General features: G+C 35.6%; 1 protein-coding gene and 1 long non-coding RNA gene across 9 annotated transcripts in view; one reads left to right on the plus strand and one right to left on the minus strand.

The window, feature by feature from the left end:
• Positions 1-6,117: 6,117 nt before the first annotated feature.
• CDH8 (cadherin 8) overlaps positions 6,118-20,485 on the minus strand; it is a 362,718-nt gene continuing 348,350 nt past the window's right edge. For all 8 annotated transcript variants that reach the window (XM_023244993.2, XM_019819837.3, XM_023244991.2 and 5 more), the window contains 2 exons: positions 9,606-9,857; positions 6,118-8,206 (listed from right to left, as the gene is read on the minus strand). In XM_023244993.2, coding sequence (XP_023100761.1) covers positions 7,713-8,206; positions 9,606-9,857 — 746 coding nt within the window. In that variant the 3' untranslated portion in view covers positions 6,118-7,712. The remainder of the gene's footprint in view (positions 8,207-9,605; positions 9,858-20,485) is intronic.
• Positions 8,219-20,485, plus strand: part of LOC123382195 — a 44,898-nt gene continuing 32,631 nt past the window's right edge. The window contains exons 1-2 of the long non-coding RNA XR_006590193.1: positions 8,219-8,784; positions 13,008-13,164. This is a non-coding gene — a long non-coding RNA (uncharacterized LOC123382195). The remainder of the gene's footprint in view (positions 8,785-13,007; positions 13,165-20,485) is intronic.

Below are 20,485 nucleotides of genomic sequence, written 5' to 3' on the forward strand. Positions count from 1 at the left end.
TAGAGGTCACCCTTAAATCCATCTTTCCTTCATCTTACACATCCAGTGAAGTTGCCAATACTGCCAGTTTTATATCCAGAATATATCTGGACTATCTATTTCTTCCATTTCTAATACCACCTCAGTAATCAAAACCAAAATAAGTTCTTGCTTGGTCTACTGTGGCAATCTCCTCTCTGGGTTTCCTGCTTTCATCATTGTCTCCTAAAATCCCTTTCCATTCGAGAACCAGAGGGATCTTTTTAAATATACAAACCAGAATATGTCATCCCTTTGCTTGTGAAAGTGAGTGACACTTTCACTCACCTCCTCTTCCAGCAGACATGAAGTAAATCTGAGCTACTTGCCCTGGTTGACAAGGACTTGTATAACGTGGTCTCTGACTACTTTTCCACAGCACATTGTGCCACCTCCACCCTGATCCACTGTGGTCTATGCCTCATGTTCGTTTCTTGTATGTGTTATTTCTTGTATATGGTTTAGAACAGCACAACGATGGACATGAACTTTTCCTTTGCTCTTATCCTGGCAACTCCACATGACAACTCAAAGACGACCCTGTCCACTCCATGTAAAACATTTAATTTCCTGTCCATGTTATGTTCTTTCATATCATCATCATCTCTGTCTTTTTTATTTCTATTTATATTTCTCTTATACCACCAAGTCTGTGAAGAAATAGACCTCCCTGTCCTGTTGAGTGCTATATTCCCAGCACCCAGATTTCTGGGAAATCCTAAGCAAATACTTATGAAATAAGTAGGGGTATTGGAAATTTTGTCACGTGGAGATTTCATATGGTAAAAAGCACTAACTGTAAAGTCCGTTGAGAGAGATTCTGCCCCAGCAGACACTACTTATTGATACTCACTCTCTCTGAGATTCACTATAACACAGTTTCTAGCAGAATACTGTGCCTTGGCAGGGTTAGGTTATTAATTTTCTGTCTTTTCATAAAACTGTCTGTTCCCCTTTTCCATAGCAGAGCGAAATCTAATGTTTTATCACTTATTTGCTTCTATAATTTATCCAATTAGACCCTATGTCTTGGAAAGATAAGACAAGAGTTTTCTTATCATATCACATATTTTGTAGAAAATAAATTTAGAAAAATTTAGAAAAGTATCTTTTTTTTAAAGTTTATTTGCAGTATGATTATAGCTCTCTCCTTGAGCCTAGATAATCCATTCACTTTTGCAAAAATTAGACTTCATAAATACGGAATTGCTCTCAAAATTTAGAAGTTGAATTAAGGGAGAAAAATAGAAAAACATTAAGTAAAGTTGTAGTTAGGAATGCATATATTAGGAAAAGAGAATTATTCCAATGACTCCTAAATCTTCGTATTCACTTGGAACATAATTGTTAGAATCTAGTTCATATTTGTGAAGAGTCATAGGATGGCCCTGGATATCTTTGCCTACACAGAGGGGATCCAAAGCAATTAAAATTTACCTTCAGTGATTTCTCATTTCCTTTTATTTGGTCTCTAGGTTAATTGAAGCCTTTGTTTTCTACAGTTTTTCTTCTCAGGCAGTTTCCTGTGCTATTCCTTCTAACAATTCTCCTTCTCTCATTTGTGCATAGTAATAGATAGCTGTTAGCTATTAATAATCGTACCTGCAAGAGATGGTGCTTAAACTCAGGATGTATGTCAGATGATGACAGGTAACTCAAGCTGGAAGAGGAATGCCCCAGACATTGATTCTTCCAGCAAATGCCTATTAGCCTTGTGATCTAGATGAAACTGACATAAAGTGTGTGCAGGGGGTGGGGGGGGGAGGTATGTATATACACAAAAACACAACTTCACAATCCTGGTAATGAATTAGAAGACCAGAGTTCAATTCTGGTCTCTCTTACTTCTTAGATGATTAATGTAACTCCAAAAAATTCCCAAAGACATCTCTGAACCTCATTTTTCTCATCCACCAAACATGCTACAATTTAGGTAAACCTAAAGTGTCCTATGAGCACCAATGTTTTGGATCTTTCTGAAGGTCCAAAAAGTTGTAATTAATCTGTAAGTGTGATCTTTTTTTTTTTTTAATTTTTTTTTAACGTTTATTTATTTTTGAGACAGAGAGAGACAGAGCATGAATGGTGGAAGGGCATGGAAAGAGGGAGACACAGAATCGGAAACAGGCTCCAGGCTCTGAGCCATCAGCCCAGAGCCTGATGCGGGGCTCGAACTCACGGACCGCGACATCATGACCCGGGTGAAGTCAGACGCTTAACCGACTGAGCCACCCAGGTGCCCCAAGTGTGATCTTTTTATAATGTCCCCCCTCTTATTTTTGGGTGTTTGAAAAGCTGTGATTTCTGTTCTGCCAATTCTTTCATTCCCGTCTTTTTTGAAAACTTCTCCATGAAGACTTCCTGAGTGTTCCCACTTAGAGTCACTTAGTTTTTCCTCAGTTCTTCCATATCACTGTTCATAACTTAGATTCTATTTCTTATCATTATAAGCTTTCCATTATAATTACAGAGTTTTGTTTAATTGAAAGTTATGGGCTTTAATGTCAGACCAACCTAAGTTTAAACCTAGACTCAAAGTACTATTTCAAGATGATAGAGAAAGAATGTCTCAACAATTAGGTTAGATGCGATTAATTAGTTCTACTTTATAAATAAGGGAATTAGTTTAGAGATGCCATCTCATTTAATCTTTCTTTATCAAATATATAGCCTATTTCCTGAGATGATTGATGCTCAATACATGTAGGAAACACATTCTTTCCTTGAAGATAGTCCATCCAGTCAGGGGGATTTTAAGTTGCATGGACCCATTAATACTAGGATTGGGTCAGAAATACTAGGACTAGAATATCTTTACTCTAAAGAGTGTATCATGTAAATAAAAAACAAAATAATATACCATGGAATACATAAATGTGTGTTGACTAAGAAGAAAATAATACAAATAAACATCTACTTTAATGACAGCATTTCTGTCTTCTACAGTCATCAAGAGGGCAATGACCACAGTGGCAACAATATGTTTAACACTGGCCAACTGAGTTACTCTGCAAAAAAACTTTGTATAGCAAATAAAATAGTACTGGAATGGGGAAAATAAAAATATATTGAAAACTATTACCTGCAGAATACATTCCACAATTATTTTCTCCACAAAAACACAATAATATAAAACCTCTCAAATACAATGTGATGTATTTCCTTCTCGTCCCAGGTATTATGAACCATTATTTTGTTCTCAAACAAAAACCTGCATTTAAAACTGTTTATCTTCAATCCAATTTCTTTCCAATTCAAAGTTAGTTTCAGAAAAACAAGGAGCTACTCTTCCGGGGTTTTAGTAGCATAGGATTATGGGATGAAAATTATAAATATAAGATTAACCCCAATAACTTAATTTGGCATATGTGTATATATCTATGTATGTGGGCATATATATATGTATGTGTGTGTATATATATGTATATGTGTATATATGTGTGTGTATGTATGTATATATGTATACATGTATATGTATACATGTATATGTATATGTATACATGCATACATATGTATATACATATATATGTATACATATATATATAGTTTTTCCATGTTGATATTCATGTTTAAATTGTGCATTTATATAGCTTTTATAGTGATGCCCACTGTTACCTTATCTTTTTGACTGACAATGATGTGATTTCAGTCATGCTCAGCCTTTCCAACAGTGCCAGTGATGGGATTTTTTGAAATCTTATTACTGGTTGTACTGTCCTGATCTCAGATGGAACTTTCAATCAAAAAGGCAATCAGAATGTTATATATTCGTGAGATTCCCTGCAAAGCCAGTGATCGCATAATATAACTTGTTGGAAGGGCCTACTTGCCCCTGGTCCTTATGTGGCTATAAAGAGTAATTGGTTACTTAGCTCCCAGCACCCGCTTTTTCTTCTCCAAAATACAGCACAGCCCAGAAGAGTCTCAGTATGGAATTTGGCTGCTCCTAGGTGGTTTCCACATCTCATGCAGAGACTTGTCTCACTTTAAGCATCTGATTAAGGAAACTCTCCCAAAACACATGTGACTCTTTTTAAGCATCCTGCTTTCACTGGTGATGCCCCTAGATCCAAGTTTTATTTTCCATACATACAAACACCCACACATTTTCCCAAAGCATTTTCACTGTCAAGTTTGTATTTCAGAAATCACAATTCTGTGCGGCAATGTTAATACTTGCATATAATCGCTAGCATATTTTAATCATCCTATTATAAACTATTCTTAATCTTATAACTGTATCATAAAATATTATTGGAAGGTTGTGTTCTGAATACTCTGTGGTAACCATGCATGGATGTTTAAGAGACATTTTTGTAATATGATTTGCTGAAATAGTAGACAGGGTTGAGGCTGAACTGTTTCCAGGTGGTGTCCAGTCACCCAAGAATGTATCAGTTTTCCCAGACAGGAACTTGAATTGTGAGGTGGGCAGAGGGAAATAATTTTGTCTCACCTGACTCCCACTTATTAGTCATTTGCTGTTAGGCAGAGAAACCTTGTGCAGGAATGAGTTTTAAGAATGGAAAACAACTAATGCTTAGGACACAATAAAAACCTACAGTCACATTAAAATGCCTGTGAACTGAATCAGCATTTTATTTGAAAACTAACCACACATGTATATGTAAGACATATGTATTACTGCAACAGAAAACAATGCAGAAGTAAAAATACTCATTCTGATAAAATTCAAAAAATGTATTATTTAAAGAGTTGAGCATGGAGTACTCAAAGTCTGAAAAAGGTTGGGAACCCCATCAACCTGTCTTGGTTGAGGAAGTCCTAACAAGTCTCTTGCTAAAATACAAAGTACTTAAGCTGAGTGCAGGGGGCGGGTGTTTCTAGGATCTTTATGTAGATTCAGGGTACCCTAAAAGTACCATTGAACATGGTGTTAATTACTTCATTCTATATTATAAAACTTTAAATGGACGTTGAAAGCACAAAATGCTAGTATGGTGGTGGCAAAGTAAATCACCAAGAGGTTAAAATACTTTCATTCTCCCTTCCTGGTCAAAATAAATTTTGAGGTAAGATTTAGGGAACTAGTATGATAGACACCATATCCTACCCCCCCAAACCACCATATAAATATTACCCTATGGATTACCAAGACTGGAGGATATAGATTTTATATTCCTGAAAAAAATGTAGTTTTTCCGTCAAACATGTTTGTATGTCAGTAATCTAAGGGCTTCACTGAGAAGTACATTAGAGATGTATCTGATATGCAAGAAATAAGTAAAAAGGTAATGATTTCACCTTGGTTTAGTCAGAATATTACCACTGGTTACTCTTGTAACTACTATTACTAATCTACATTCACTAAGTACTTGTCTTAGGTACTGTGCCAAGCTGTAAAATAAAGTCACTCTGGACCATTACTTTTACCTCAAGAAAAAGTGTCCAGTAGCCAGAGCATAAAACATGAACTATTCTCAGGCAACAGACACTCAATGAGTCAACTAAGTCCCTGGATAGTTGTAAATTCTAATATTCAAACATTTTATGTCTGTCACAGTGGAGGCAGTCTCCAGGATTTGATATCTTCAGTTTTCTAGCCAAAGTCCTGGTCTTCCCAGGCAACCCCACGCCAGGGACTGAGATGGTAGGGGAAGTAGACCTCAACTACTTTTTCCCCAATGACAGACCCCTCATCAGGCAGTCTTTCACTCAGAACCCATTTGGCAGAAGTTGGTCAGGTCTGTATTGCGGTTTAGATCTTTTTTGCTAAATCCTGCATACTGATCACGTTCCTTCTAAAGGTTTTAGACCTGTACTCCTAGCTGAAATCTTTCCCTCCTTATTCTTGTTTCTTTTCTTTCTACTCTTAACTCTATTACAGCTTCTGCTGCCGGGAGGACCCAACAAGCACAGCTGGACTAGACTTTCTGTACACCATGTTCCTTTAATGTCCCTTTTGCTTTGCGTTCATTGCCAGGTTATTTCTTTCCTCTGCTTTATAATAATGACTCTTAGAAATATAAGTGATCCTCGGGATGATTTAGTTGAACATTGTAGAACTCTAATTAGAGTTGATGTCTCTGTTAACAGATCTTCATCTGATTAGGGGAAAAAAAGTGATGACAACAAAGGTATTTATAAAAATATATTTCACAAAGTAGGAAACAATACAGGAGTTTCTCTGAATACAATACATGAAGTAAATAAACAATATTGCATTAAAGCAAAGTAGAAAATTAAAATGATCTGCGTGTAGTACTTGATTTTTATCATACATTTTCTACTCCTAAATGGCAGGATTGTGTTACAAATTGAATATGCTCACATCTTCTAGTGCTGTCCTTTTTTGGAGTCTACGACATTCTGTGCATCACCATGAAGATCAGGGAGAGAAGTGCTAGAAACAAAAGCAGTAAAATTATGTACAAACCACTTCCTGCTTTAAAACAGTGGGGGCAACTTGAAGCATGTTTACTGGGCAGGGCATTATGTAGGTATCTAAAAGTCTAGAGTTTAAATAGTCACATGAATCAATATGCTTTCAGATGTTTGTGCTTGTAGTAAAAACACCAAATACTAGGATTATGAACAAAATAGAAAACAGTCCAAAAGTTTCTCTGGGAAAATGCTGCTCCTGCCATCACCAGCCACAATAACACTTTCTACTCTAAAGAGACTCTTGGCTCCCCTTTTGATAATATTGCCTGCCATACTCATCTCATCAAAATGTACATGTATTAAACATTCATTGTGTGTATATATATATATTTATATAAAACAATCTAAAGGATTATTAATGGATATAATTTAGTTTTTTTTCCATATAGTCCCTTAATCTATATAGATTACCAACCTTAATAAATAAAAGCATTAATGGACATCAATAAAATATTTATTTCGAGGATTAAACAAATAAATTCACGCGCTAGCAATAAAACCATCTGTCTCATATGTAGTCCGCTGTGTGATACGGTTTATCTTTCTGTCCTTGTGGAAGAAGATGAAGTGGAGGGAACGAGTAATCCTGCTTCCAGAAAACAAGCCTGTTTGAATGGGATTTCTCTCCTCCCACCACTGAGTTGGCAATCCCCACCCGGGAATGGATTACGAACATGTGAATATTTTAAGGCTCGACACAATATTTAAAGATGCTATTCAGTCTCTGATGAGTGGGGCCAACAGTTATGTACAATGTGCGGTCACCGTACCGTATAATCTAGGAGGCCTCCCAAAACTCCAGAAAGTCATAACGTACAGCAGACCAAGTATTGCTTTATCGTTTGTGGCGGAATCCTTATTGGTGAAGGGGAAAAAACCATTTGCATTTATAAAAATCCTTGCAGAAGACACATATCAGCAGCACATTTCTTGCAGGTCCATTTTTCTAAGAAAGCACCTTTTAATTTTGATTTTTTCCTCTTTTTAACCATCTCTCTAAGGATTAGCCAGGATCCCAATCTTTGTCTGTGGTGGCTAAGTAAATATCAAATATCCAAAGACTTCTAGAGACTCCACATACTTTAATTCACACTCCACAAGATTTATAACCTCCTAACATATGCTTTTTATTATTAATTTTTGGTTCAACATTGAAATGTAGTTGAGTTTATAGATGATTGGTGCTAAACTTGCCTCTAAAACAAATAGCCACATTGGTTGTATCTAAGGGGTGTGACCCTAGAATATTACAGAATGCTCAGTTCCACTGATTAATTCATAATCCACTGTCAAGTTTCTTTGTCACTTTCACCAACAGAGTAGAGTTCTCCCAGTCTCTTAAAGCGGGGACCCCAGTCACTGAGGTAGTCAAAATTCTGGTCTGAGTCTGAGGTGCTGGACTCCAGGGAGCTGAGGGACCCAGCCACAGACCCTCGGCCTTCATAGCCATAAATCTGAATGGAGTCATATGGCGGGGCAGTTGGGTCATTATCTGCCTCGTGTAGCCGCACATTTATGAATTCATCAACATCAACACCATTCGGAACAGGAGCAAGCCCTTGCCTTGGCATGAACTGCAAATCTGGTTTAATATCCTTACGAGGTAAAAATCCATTAATTCCATCTGGGTTTTGTAAAGTTGCAATATCAAAAGCCTCTGTATCTTCCTCTCCTCCTCCCTCATCATCATAGCGAATGATGTTTTCTCGTACGTCTTCATCATCTTTAATAATTAATGGCTCATTTTTATGTCGCCGCAGAGTTACAAACAGCACCACAATTACTGTAGGAAAAATGTGAAATAACAATTAGCTCAATTTGCAAATAATTTCACAAGCAACATATCATGTATGTTACGAGAGAGTGGCGTTGTGTAGAAACTTGCCAGCATATAGCCTTAATACAATTCACTTGGGAATTAAATTAAACACCTTTCTGAAAGATGGGTTATTGAATTCTGAGTAAGTATTATTCCAGGTTGCTTCTGTTTATTAAGTGGTGATGAAGTTGGGTTAAAAGAATTAATTTGCATCTATCCATGGTGAAAGCTGCATGTAAGACTGTTACGAGCTCTAGAATAAATGGCATACAATAGAAAACAGCAAAGATAAAAATAATTAACTTGCTGTGGCTCTTGGGCAAGTTATTTGATTCCATGTCCTTCTTCGATAAAGAAAAAGTAGCAGAGTAAATCATATCTAGAACATCTTGTGTTTTATCAGCTCTTCAAGACTCTCTCCAATCAAATAATGTTCACTCACAGATGAAGTGATATATCAAGATGAATGTCAAATTGGCATACGCAATTTCTTGCCTTATATGGAAGCTGGGGCTTCTCCATCTGGGAATGTACGCCTAAAGGTAGGCAAAAGGAAAGGAATACATACCCAACAAGCAAAGCCAGCCAAACCAAACTAGGGTTCACAGGGTAAAATATGTCTAGAAATGTTAATCCAGGCAGTGGGTGAATAGAACGGATGTGACTGGAAAGGTAGTAACTGCCATATCCTTTACTTAAGGACAGGATAAGACATAATTTTCTTCTTATATATCTTTCTAGTCTCTAATGTTGTTTTTATAATTAGAAATTTTTAATGGAAAAGTTACCAAAAAAAAAACTTTCCTTCATTTTCAATCTTCATTTTAAGTTGATTTTAATATCCAGAAAAATAGCTGAAGAACACAGTGTAATTTTGAAAAATATTTTTTTTTGTTGTTTGCTTGTTTGTTATCTTTTAGTCTGAGCAAACTGTGTGTTTGGATGAATTCAGCAACGCAATGTATACATCGTTTAGAGAAAAGAGTATTATGGACACACGAGCGCCTCCCATTACAGTAAACTGGTGTACATCAGATCTGCAGGCCTTCTTATATGGTAGATACTGTTGTAACCACAGAAAGGTCTGTCCCCACTTCCACCACCATTAGAATTAGTTTGTCTTTTCACTGGTAATGGGATTGAAAAAGGCACTGAATTGTCCTCTCCAATTGGACATTGGCTATCGTGGCACTTTTCTTCCTTCACCCCTACTTGGTAACTTCAAAGCTTGGAGAAGTGCAAGAAAGTTCCTTTTCCCCAGAAGAATGCTGATACCTGACTGGGGTTTGAGTTTGCTGTCCTTATTTAAGTCATTTATGAACCAGAAAAATGGTGACCATTAAGCTGTGAAGGAAATACGTACCTAGCAGCAAAATGATGCATGCTAATATAGCAATTAAGGCGCCCATACTGAGTCCAATCGGAAGGACATAAGCTTCAACATTACAAGACTGGACAACACCATCACTGCTACAGCCACAGACCCGGATGGTCAGGGTGCTGGTGCTGCTCAGAGGAGGATTCCCACTATCACTGATTATGATTGGTAAAAGATAGACTTCTTGCTTCTGGCGGTTGAATCCGTTATGCTTTGCCAAAATGCTGAGGGAATTATCTGGAAAAAGTGAAAATTACAATAGTTTGCATCATTTCCAAATGGCTGCCGAAACAACACTTGTTTTTCTAGTTCATAAATCCTCTGGAAAACTCAAGACAATCCCAACTCCACTAGACCAGTTAGATTCTTTCCCCCTCCCCCCTTCCCCCTCCCCACCTCCCCAATTGACATGGACCAAAACATCCATGCCCTGCAAATTTAATAAATGGGCCCCCACCATGAATTAATGAAATTTTACCATCACTTTGTAAATGCAAAATAGTTCTTTTATAAAAATAATCTTCAAGTGTCCTTTCAGAAGACACAAATTAACCCATGTTTCCATAAATAAGTTTATATTTTCCCTCATTTATCCTGATAATGCAAAATTGACTGAACAGAATTGGACCACATTTGAAAGGCATGTTTGAGAAATTCTGCATTGAAAGATAGACTATATGACGATATGGCATACAAAACAATGCACTCTGTTGTCTCCCACAGGTATCTAAAAAGAGTCATTCACGTCCTTGAGCATTTAAACTAACAAAAGTCCCATTTACTGCCAATTGGAGGAGATCCGCCACATATATTAAAATTCTGTAGAGAAGACCTATAGTGGTTATGCAAAAAAGAATAAATGGAAAAGTCATTGGAGCAAATGCTCCATTTTACATGTATCAGTCAATTATATGGAGAGATATATTGGTTATCTAGAGCAACATTTCAAGACAATTAAGACTTACTGAAGGGTTCATTTCAGTTCAGGGTAAAACTTGTCAGCGAAGAGTAATTGAACCCATGCTAGCCCTATGGTTCTCAAAATTTCACCCCTCAAAATAAAACTTCGTAGTCATTCATGCCCAGCTCATGAACTATAGTCATATTGTATATATTAATTATTGTTTTCTCCTTTTGATTAATGAAAGACTTATATCTATTCAAAATGGGAACATATTTTCCTTTTTATATTCTACATGGAAGCAAATAAACAATTTCAGGTAACGTGTATAATATTATTTGAGCAAAAGGATTATTTCAGTTCGGATTTTTTTCACATATTGGCAAGTTTGTAGACCCTAGAATACCTGGCTACCTCATTGTTGCATAATAAGCAGGGATTCCAAACCATTGTTGTCCAATTCTTGGTCATTAATGTCCTTCTGGCTTCCAGAACACTCAAATACATGAACACATATTCTACTCAAATGACTTTAAATGAATGTGTTAAATTTTCTGTACCATATAGTGCTATTCCAGAATTAAAAAAAAAAAAAAGATGGCCGTTCCCCAAAATAGATGTATAAATTATATTTATTTTTGTTTTGTTTAAGGTATTAAATGGATCTCTAATGCCTTGCTAGTAAGCAAATAGGAAAACACTCAAATTGAGTAACATTATTTTTTGTAAATTTCTTTTCGTTGTGCCACATTAGTAGTTGAAGACTGAAAAGAATTTTCTAATAGAGTTAAGTAGTGGTGTACCAAATGATCCAGTTATCTTTATTTCCAAGACATGGAGGGAAATACCACTAAGCTAAAAAATGAGAGAACATTATCTCAAAACAGATACAGAATATATAGTTATGTTATATTTTCAGAAAATGTGTGACAAGTTGGAGTACAGTTAATTAGTGCAAGGAACATTTGTGGATGATTTCATATACCATAGTTCAAAACAGAAGATGGGAATTGTTCTTCAAGATGCAATTAATAAAATTACAATGAGACTTTTGCCTTTTTGTGGTTGACATTATTTATATGGGAAACTATTTTTGCATATTCTTCTTTAAAACAATCTATACTGATAATTTAGAAACCGCAGCAGGAAAATTGCTCAGTGTCGAAAAAAACTATGCTCTTTAATACGTATAAAAGCATTAGTGAGTCCACCACTAAACTTACAGTGTTTACTATTCCTTGCATTTGCATTGTTATTCCCGTCCTAGATAATGAAAATTATTATCTGAGTAAAGGAAGTCTATGAGTCATTTTTGGCAAATTTTACCTGCTACCTCCAGGCAAGTCAATTCCTTATTTGCCTATTCATTTTTCTCCTTTTAAAAAAAAAAACAACTATTTCTGATTGGTGTTTATATTTATTATGGATTTATTTTATTATGCCAAATGAAATTGTCATTATTGTACACTTAAAAAAAAAGTATCAGCAGTTTCACACAGTTCAAATTCCTGCATTTGAAATACATTAAAAAAAATCTACATGTGGCAAATATCTTTTATGAAGTTGTGGTTAGTTTCTTTAAGACTTATGGTGCCTTTTAATTTCATGAAACTTTTAATTTAATATAGTCAGTTTTATCAATCTCTTTTAGGTTTGTGCTTCTAAACTGAGTTTTTAAAAGTAAATTACATGAAATATACTTATAATGCCATCTGTCACATTTAGGTGATTGTATGGAATTGTGTGTGTGTGTGTGTGTGTGTGTGTGTGTGTGTGTGTGTGTTTCTTTCTTTACTGGTAATTGATTTCCCCAAGGTTAATTATTGAGTAACTTATCCTTTACTCACTGCTCTTCAACTCTCAGTTTCTCACAAATCAAACTTTTGTGCACCCTCACCCTTTTAGGAGCTCTCTATTATGTTCCCAATGCTCTGTTTTTATAAATCTGCATCAGTAATACACTTTTATATATGGAAACTTCATAATAAATCCTGATGTTTATTAGATTAATTTCCCTTTCATGTTCTTCTTTACGAATATCATGGCTATTATTGTTCATTTGCTAATCTCTGACAATTATAGAATCAGATTAGCAAATTGTATGAAAATCCCTATAAGAACTTTAGTAGAAATTATGTTAAAATATAAATCAACTTTGAGAGAATTGGCATCACCTTTACTGTCTTTAGTCTTCCATTTCAAGATCATAGTTTCCTTATTTTCTTTAATATATATCACTAAACATGTAATTTTTAACTTTTAGCTACAAGAGAATTTCACATCTTTTGTTAGATTTAATATTGGTACTGTATATCTTTTGTTGCCTTGGTAATATTATCAAACTGCAAAGTGATATTAATATTTTAAAAGTGCACTTTCTGATCATTGTTGCTAGTGTGTGAAGTGTAATTGTTTTATGCATTGATTTTAATTCTAGCAGTCTTGTAAACTTTTCTTTATTTATAAAAATAATATTCTCATCACAGAGTTCCACTTCAGCAAGACAATGATGTGAGGAGCTCCACAGAACTGTTCCCTAGTGAAAATGGTGATTATAAAAGGACGACCATTTAACATCTCTGGAAATGGTCCTGGAGGCAAGCAGCAAATGAAGAAACATTTATCCAAGACAATCTACCAAAGGTTGGTAAGAATGACGAGACTCATGTGTGAAGTAGAACCCACTTTCTCCCAGCTCTGTGAGATGGAAAATCCACTCTATACTGGTTCAGCCGAGAACATAGGGCTCCCTGTCCCCTCAGCTAAGACAGTTAAAGAACTGTCTTAGCAGGAGATACAGGGCATGAGCAGTCTCATCCTACTATATTATTGAAACTAAATTTCAAGTGAGTGCAGCCAAAAGAGGGTTCCTTTCTTTCTCACAGCTCTTGCTTGTGAGACAGAAACTCTCCCTGGGAAGGGTTCCCCTGGGGATATAGGGCCTCAGTTACCCTTGCCCTAGCCTATCAGGCACTGGTTACACACTGGGAAGGACAAGCCAAAAAACTTGAGGTTACTTCACATCCACCCCCCACCCCCACCCAGCACCAAGTGCTCATCATCTAAAACAGAGGCTTCATTCAGAGAAACACATCATAGTTTCCAACTCAACTCTGGAGAGAGTGGCTTACAGTTTGGCCTCAGTGGAGACTCAGAGAACCTGAGACAGAGACTGGGGGAGCAACACGCCTGGGGAGAACACATCTGAAACACTGACTTAGAGAAATATTCTAAGAGCCCAAACTTGTTTGGCTTAGTCTGTAGAGCAATCTTGCCCCCAATCTGAAAACAATACAGAAATCATCTGGCAGTTAGTGTAGTTTAACAATTGGAACATGGTCAGGGAAAGATACAGAGAACCCTGCCCAAATCACTGTCATTCTAGGGTGACTGTAGGCATATCCAAGGCTGGGATCCTTTGAGGTGAAATATCAGTGGTTTAAAATTGCAGATAGGAAATAGACTTAACAAAAACATTCTAGCCAGTCATTAAACAAATAAACAAGCAAAAGCAGCAATATTAAGCTCTCAGTGTGTGTAGGGGGGTGTCAATATCCAAAACTGCTATAATATCTAAAACGTCCAGTTTCCAACAAAAAATTACAAGATATACAAAGAAATAGGAAACCCATATAGCAAGGGGGAAAAAAAAGAAGGCAAAAGAAACTATTCATGAAAGCAACCAGATATCAGATTAAACAGACTTCTAAGAAGCCATTATAAAAGTGTTCAATAAACTAAACTATGATTAAAGAAAGAAAGGTGTGATAATAATATCACATCAAATAATATAAATAGATAAATAGAAATTATTTTTAAAAATAACATTTAAAAAAGAACGTGGAAATTCTGGAGTTAAGAAGCACAATAACTGAAATAAAATACTAATTAGGCTGACTAAAATATAGATTTGAATTGGCAAAAGAAAGTGTTCACGTAGTTGAAGATAGATGCATAGGAAATATGCAAGCTGAAGAATAGAGAGGAAAAAAGAGAATAAAGAATAATGAACAGAGCCTCATAAAAATGTGGCTTCAAAATATGTGGATGAAAAATACCAGAAAAGAAGAAAAGAAAAGAAAAATAATAAAGCTGACAACTTCAAACAATTTTGAAGACATTAACCTACACATTCAGAAACCTCAACAAACTCTAAGAAGACAAATGCAAAGAGTTTCACAGTGTATCCTAGTAAAAATACTCAAAGCCAAAGACAAGGAGAACAACTTGAAAGCAAGACAAAATTGACTCATCCCTTCCAAGGGACTCCAATAAGATTAACTGAATTTTTATAGAAATAATGGAGGCCACAGGGTGCCTGGGTGGCTCAGTTGACTGAGTGGTCGACTTCAGCTCAGGTCATGATCTCACAGTCCGTGAGTTTGAGCCCCGCATTGGGCTCTGTGCTGGAAGCTCGGAGTCTGGGGCCTGCTTCGGATTCTGTGTCTCCCTCTCTTTCTGCTCCTCCCCTGCTTGTGCTCTCTCTCTCTCTCAAAAATAAATAAATGTTGGGGCGCCTGGGTGGCTCAGTCGGTTAAGCGTCCGACTTCGGCTCAGGTCATGATCTTGCGGTGCGTGAGTTCGAGCCCCGCGTCGGGCTCTGTGCTGACAGCTCAGAGCCTGGAGCCTGTTTTGGATTCTGTATCTTCCTCTCTCTGACCCTCCCCCATTCATGCTCTGTCTCTCTCTCTCTCTAAAATAAATAAACGTTAAAAAAAATAAATAAATGTTAAAAATTTTAAAAAAAAGAAAAGAAAAGAAATAATGGAGGCCAGAAGGACATGAGATAGCATTTTCAAAGTGTTTAGAGCAAACACTTTCAACCAAGGATCATATATTCAGCAAAGCCTCCTTTCCAAAACAAACAAAAAAAATATGAAATACAAGCTTGGAAAGTAAACATCAAGCTGAGGAAATTCATCAGCAGCAGACATGCCCTGTAAGAAATACCAAAGGAACTCTTTCAGACTGAAAGCTAATAACCTCAGATGGTAATTCAAATTCACATTAAAAAAAAAAAAAGAAAAGAGGACCAGAAAAAGTAATTATGTCATCATGAAAGATGGAATACACAACTTTCTCCATTTTTCTTCACTGTTTTATAAAGCAATTATATAAAACAGTAAGTACATAATATATTGTTGGCATGTAATATCTAGAAATTCAAAAGTAATAGTTGGATATTCCAGTATCCCACTTTTAATAATGGATAAAACAACTAGGCAGAAATAAACAAGGAAATAGAAGATTTGAAAAACAGTATAAATCAATGATATCGAAGTGGTATCTATAGAATACTCCACTCAACAACAGTAGAATAAATACTCTTCTCAAGTACACATTGAACATTCTGCAGTGTAGACAATATGTGAGGGTGTAAAATAAACTTGAGTAAAATTTAATAAGATAATAATGCAAAATTTGTTTTCTGACTATAATGGAATGAAGAAACATATGAATAATAAAAATTTGGGAAACTAACAAATCTGTGGAAATTAAACAATGCATTATTCAATAATCATTGGGTCAAAGGCAAGGTCAAAAGGGAGATTGGAAAATATTGTGACACAATGCAAATGAAAATACAGCATAACAAAATGTAAGGGATGCAGCTAAAGCAATGTTTAGAGGGAAAGTTATAGTTTTAAATGCCTACGTTATTAGTTTTTTTCTTATTGTACTATACTAGCTAGACCTTCTAACAGAATTTTGAGCATAAGAAGTTATGGTGATACCTGTACCTTGTTCTTGATACTAAAAAAGAGAAAATAGGTTTTGACTTTCAACATTAAGATGACTGATTTTATTGGAAGGCAGTTTTTGTTCAAGTTTGTTTACTTGTACTCTCTTTTTTCCTCCTTAATTTTTCTTTCTTTTTTGTTTTCTTTGCAATGATGCAAAGGGAAAAGGCAGCCATATAAAAGACAGCTGTTCAATACCTCTAAAGTTGGATTCAATTGGGTTACTGTATTATTTAAAAACTTTTTTTTCATACCTTTTTGTTTTAATGCATTTCCAATTTCTATCATGTTGCCTTTGCATCATAATCTATTCCATCCTCATGGCTTCTGCTCCTGGGTTTTGTATTTATTGCATTTACTTTTTTTTCCCCTTGGAGCAAATAGAAGAACATATCCTGGTGACTTACTAGAGAAAATACATTTTCTAAAACTGAAAAAATTATGAGAAGAAAAGAGTGGTCACTGAAAGCCCATCAACATATATGCCATGATTTATTTTTAAATTTAAATCTTTTGAAATTGAGTATAAAATAACACAGTTTGAGAAAGGGAAGAAGGGTGTTTTGTCAAGATCTATTTAAGAAGAGGATGGAGCAAGAGAGTTTGGTATTCTCTAGGGAGGACTAATATCCAGGTGGAGAGCAATGTCCACTTGCTGTCCAATTCATGCATTTGTGTTCCACTGAGATAGAAACATATCTCTTCAGCTTATCACCTGGTTGCCTGATACTCTTAATAGGTGAAATAGTCAAATATCAGTATTCCTTATTATTTCCATAAGTTAAAGATTTCTCCTATTTTCTCATCTTCCTGGAATATTTTGCTTATGAGCATTACACCACGGAGGATGAATGATTCCATTCCAGAATCTTGCTTCATACTCTAAACCCATTCGTTTTTGCTTATGACTGATTTGTGAAAGAAAGATCTTGGTGGAAAGTTAAAGTGGACCAGTAACACCAGACATAGTTCTCAAAATTGACAATATTCCAAAAATAGTGGAATCGTTGGGTTTCTTACTCCTTGGCTGAGTAATACAAGGTCTACACCAAATAAATAGTAAAGTAGGGAACAGATAAACAGTAGGGGTATATGCTTTCTTTTTTCAGACAGCACATTACATTATGCCATTATGTATGAGATTCCTTTCAGATTCTGATAACATATTCATTATAAATAAAAATATTTACTTATATGCTTAGTTTGTCATTTTTTCCTCCAGATATACCTATTAGTGCATTATTGGAGGTTGTTTGATGTTGTATCAAATACAGCCATCTTAAAATTAAAGTCTCAGAATTTTAATACAATGGTTTTAACACTGAGGAGACAAATAGATAATATTCAGTAAAGTGTGTGTATTATCTCAGTAAAGCCTAACCCCCTTGAGGGAGTCTAGCCTTAGTCATGGCTCTATTCCAAGTCTTCAGCACAGGACTTGACACAGAGTGAAGATCCTCATAAAAAACAACAACACTGGTGGGGTTGTTTTATCCACTTTTATTTGGAATGTTTCAGTTCTAAGGAAGTGATCAACTAACTGATATGATAGAAGCTTGCTAAGTCCATTTAAAATTTCTGCTGCATATGAGAGTTTTTCTTCCTATGTGACTTACATGGTCGAGCCCCAGCCTCATCCTCCAGCTTCCCGTCCTCTGTGTTCTAGCCGTCCTGGCCTTTTCTGAGTCAAGGATCTTCTTTCCTTCGTGCTTTCAGAATTGCTCTTTCTTCTACCTCATAATCTCTCTACCTTTCCTTAGCCCTCATTTGAATTAACATTTATGCATTCTTTATGTCTGTACTTAAATGTAATTTTGGGGGGGATAATTCCTTTACTAACCGTCCCCAGCCTTCCCAGACAGAGTATTTATGCAATCTAATAAGATAATCTTTATATTTTTATCAAAGAACTTATTACAAAGAAATAATATAGTAATAGGGATGTGATCGATACAGGGGATGCCAAAATAAACTGAAAAACTTTCAAGTAATGAGTAACCAATTTAAAATGCATAATGAGTACTCAGCAAATATTTGTTAAGTGATTGAATAATCATTAGCTGCATTTTATGAGTCTCACATTTATTTCCCTTCATGTTATTTTGTCATAGGGAATTATATGTGATTCAGAATAAGTCAGTGAGAAAGTTCAATTTAGGCTATTGGAAAGGATATATAGCCCAAGGTCCTAAATGGAAATTTAAGAGAAATATTCATGGTTTCTCAGTCTTACTCTGGGCATAACCAAAACCACGTAACATGAACAATAAACTAAGGGTGCTTAGATACAAATAGAGAAGACTGAGAGGAGAAGAATATTTGAAATACCATCTCAGATATCTAAAATATGTGAACTATCATCATGTTAAAGAGTGCACACCAGAATTCCCTTTTACTGAGCTGAAATTCGATAACTTAGTCCTGTATTCAGAGGGGGGCACATAATCCGAATTAGAATCTCCTGTAGCTGGTTTAGGAGGAATGTCTTCTTTGATTGTTAATATTCAGTCTTTATATCATTTAGAGTTGGCAATCAAGGGCCTTCTTTCATAGAACATTAATACTCTTAGAAGAAAAGTTTCTTTGTATAAATAAGCCAGTAAGCATTTGTGATAGACTAAATGTTTGTGCCTCTCCCCCTACCTGCAGTTGACATTTGTAAGCTCCAACCCCGTGTGGCTGTCTATGGAGATAGATCTTTTAAGGAAATTAATTAAGGGTAAATGAGGTCATAGGGTGGGGTCCTGGTCCTATAGAATTTGTGCCCTTATAAGAAGAGACACAAGAATGCTTCTCTTTCTCTACCCATGGGTGCACAAAGAAGAGGTCATGTGAACACAAAGAAATATGGTGGCCTCTTACAAGCAGCCAGAAGAAGAGGCTTCAGAATGAAACATACCTTGCCTGCCCCTTGATCTTAGACTTCCTAACCTCCCAAACTGTGAGAAACAAATGTTGTTTAAGCCACCAGTTTGCAGTGTTTGTTATAGCAGCCTGAGCAAACTAAAATCTTGTAGGCACTAATTATTTCTGTATACATACTCCATGAAATATCCAAATCTATCTAAAGAGATAGACTGTGTCTACCCGGATAATTCTTTAACTTTATTTGTGTAATTTTCCCACAGTCCTCACTAATTTCCTTCCTTCCATTTATTTTCTGTGTATTTTTAATAGAAAAAGAAAGGTCATTATTCTTGTTATTATTTAAATATCCCATGTTCTTTCCACATTGTCCTTGTTTGTTCCCCCAGATAAAATAAGGCAGGCAAATTAAATTCTCTATTGTTTTACTGTCGTTCATCTATTATTGTTGCCCTGATGCAGAAATTTTACTTTCCCCAAGTCCCATTTATTTGAAATCATGGAGCTATGGCTTTTGTTTATTGTTTTACATGCAAGCAAAAGCAACAAGGAGCCAGAGTTAATGAAGGCACTTGCCAGACAAATGTTTATGACAAAAGGAGTAGATGAAGAGAAGATCACTGGCGTTCTCTCTTTTTGAAAAAATGTCTCCTGGCATTTGACTTGCAAATTTATTTCACATTTTCTCGGTCAAGTAAAATGGAATAAAAATGGCAAGGAGGTCAAAACAAAGGGAAAATGGCACTCTGTTCAGTAGGTATGGACAAGAGATTTAATTAAGTCCTTATTGTGTTGTGTCTGCTGTTTATTTCTAAGAGCCTGGCAAAGCAATAGAGATACCAAATCTATTAGCTTTTAGCAAATTAGATATAAATATATGTATAGACAATACCTAATATTTGGGAATATGGAGTGAAGATCATACCATTTATATTTCATTTATACATTTTTACTCTAAACACTAAGTCTTGTTGGAAACAATCAGGCTGTAATGAATTAATAAAAACTAAGACTCTGTGAAGCCAATCTCCTCTAGTACCATTATAACTTCCTACATAATTCATTGAAAGTGTACCAACATACTAAATCTGCAACAAGCAACTGGATATTCTGAGCTACCTAATTAGATCATTTGTTACTTGTTTCCTTTTTTTTTTCCTCATTAGGTTGTCCACAATACCACCTGATGTCAATAATATCAATGTTTGTCAAGCATTAACTCATTATCAAATTTCCAAATATTTAATAATAAAGTATATCTAGTCATAAAGTAATGATCAATGTTTATTCTGCCTTTAGAAAAAAAAACATCATTGTGAAATCTTTTGGAAGTTCCTAGACTAACACCAAATAATGTT

This window comes from Felis catus, chromosome E2 (genome assembly GCF_018350175.1).
Source record: "Felis catus isolate Fca126 chromosome E2, F.catus_Fca126_mat1.0, whole genome shotgun sequence".
Classification (NCBI taxonomy): Eukaryota; Metazoa; Chordata; class Mammalia; order Carnivora; family Felidae; genus Felis; species Felis catus.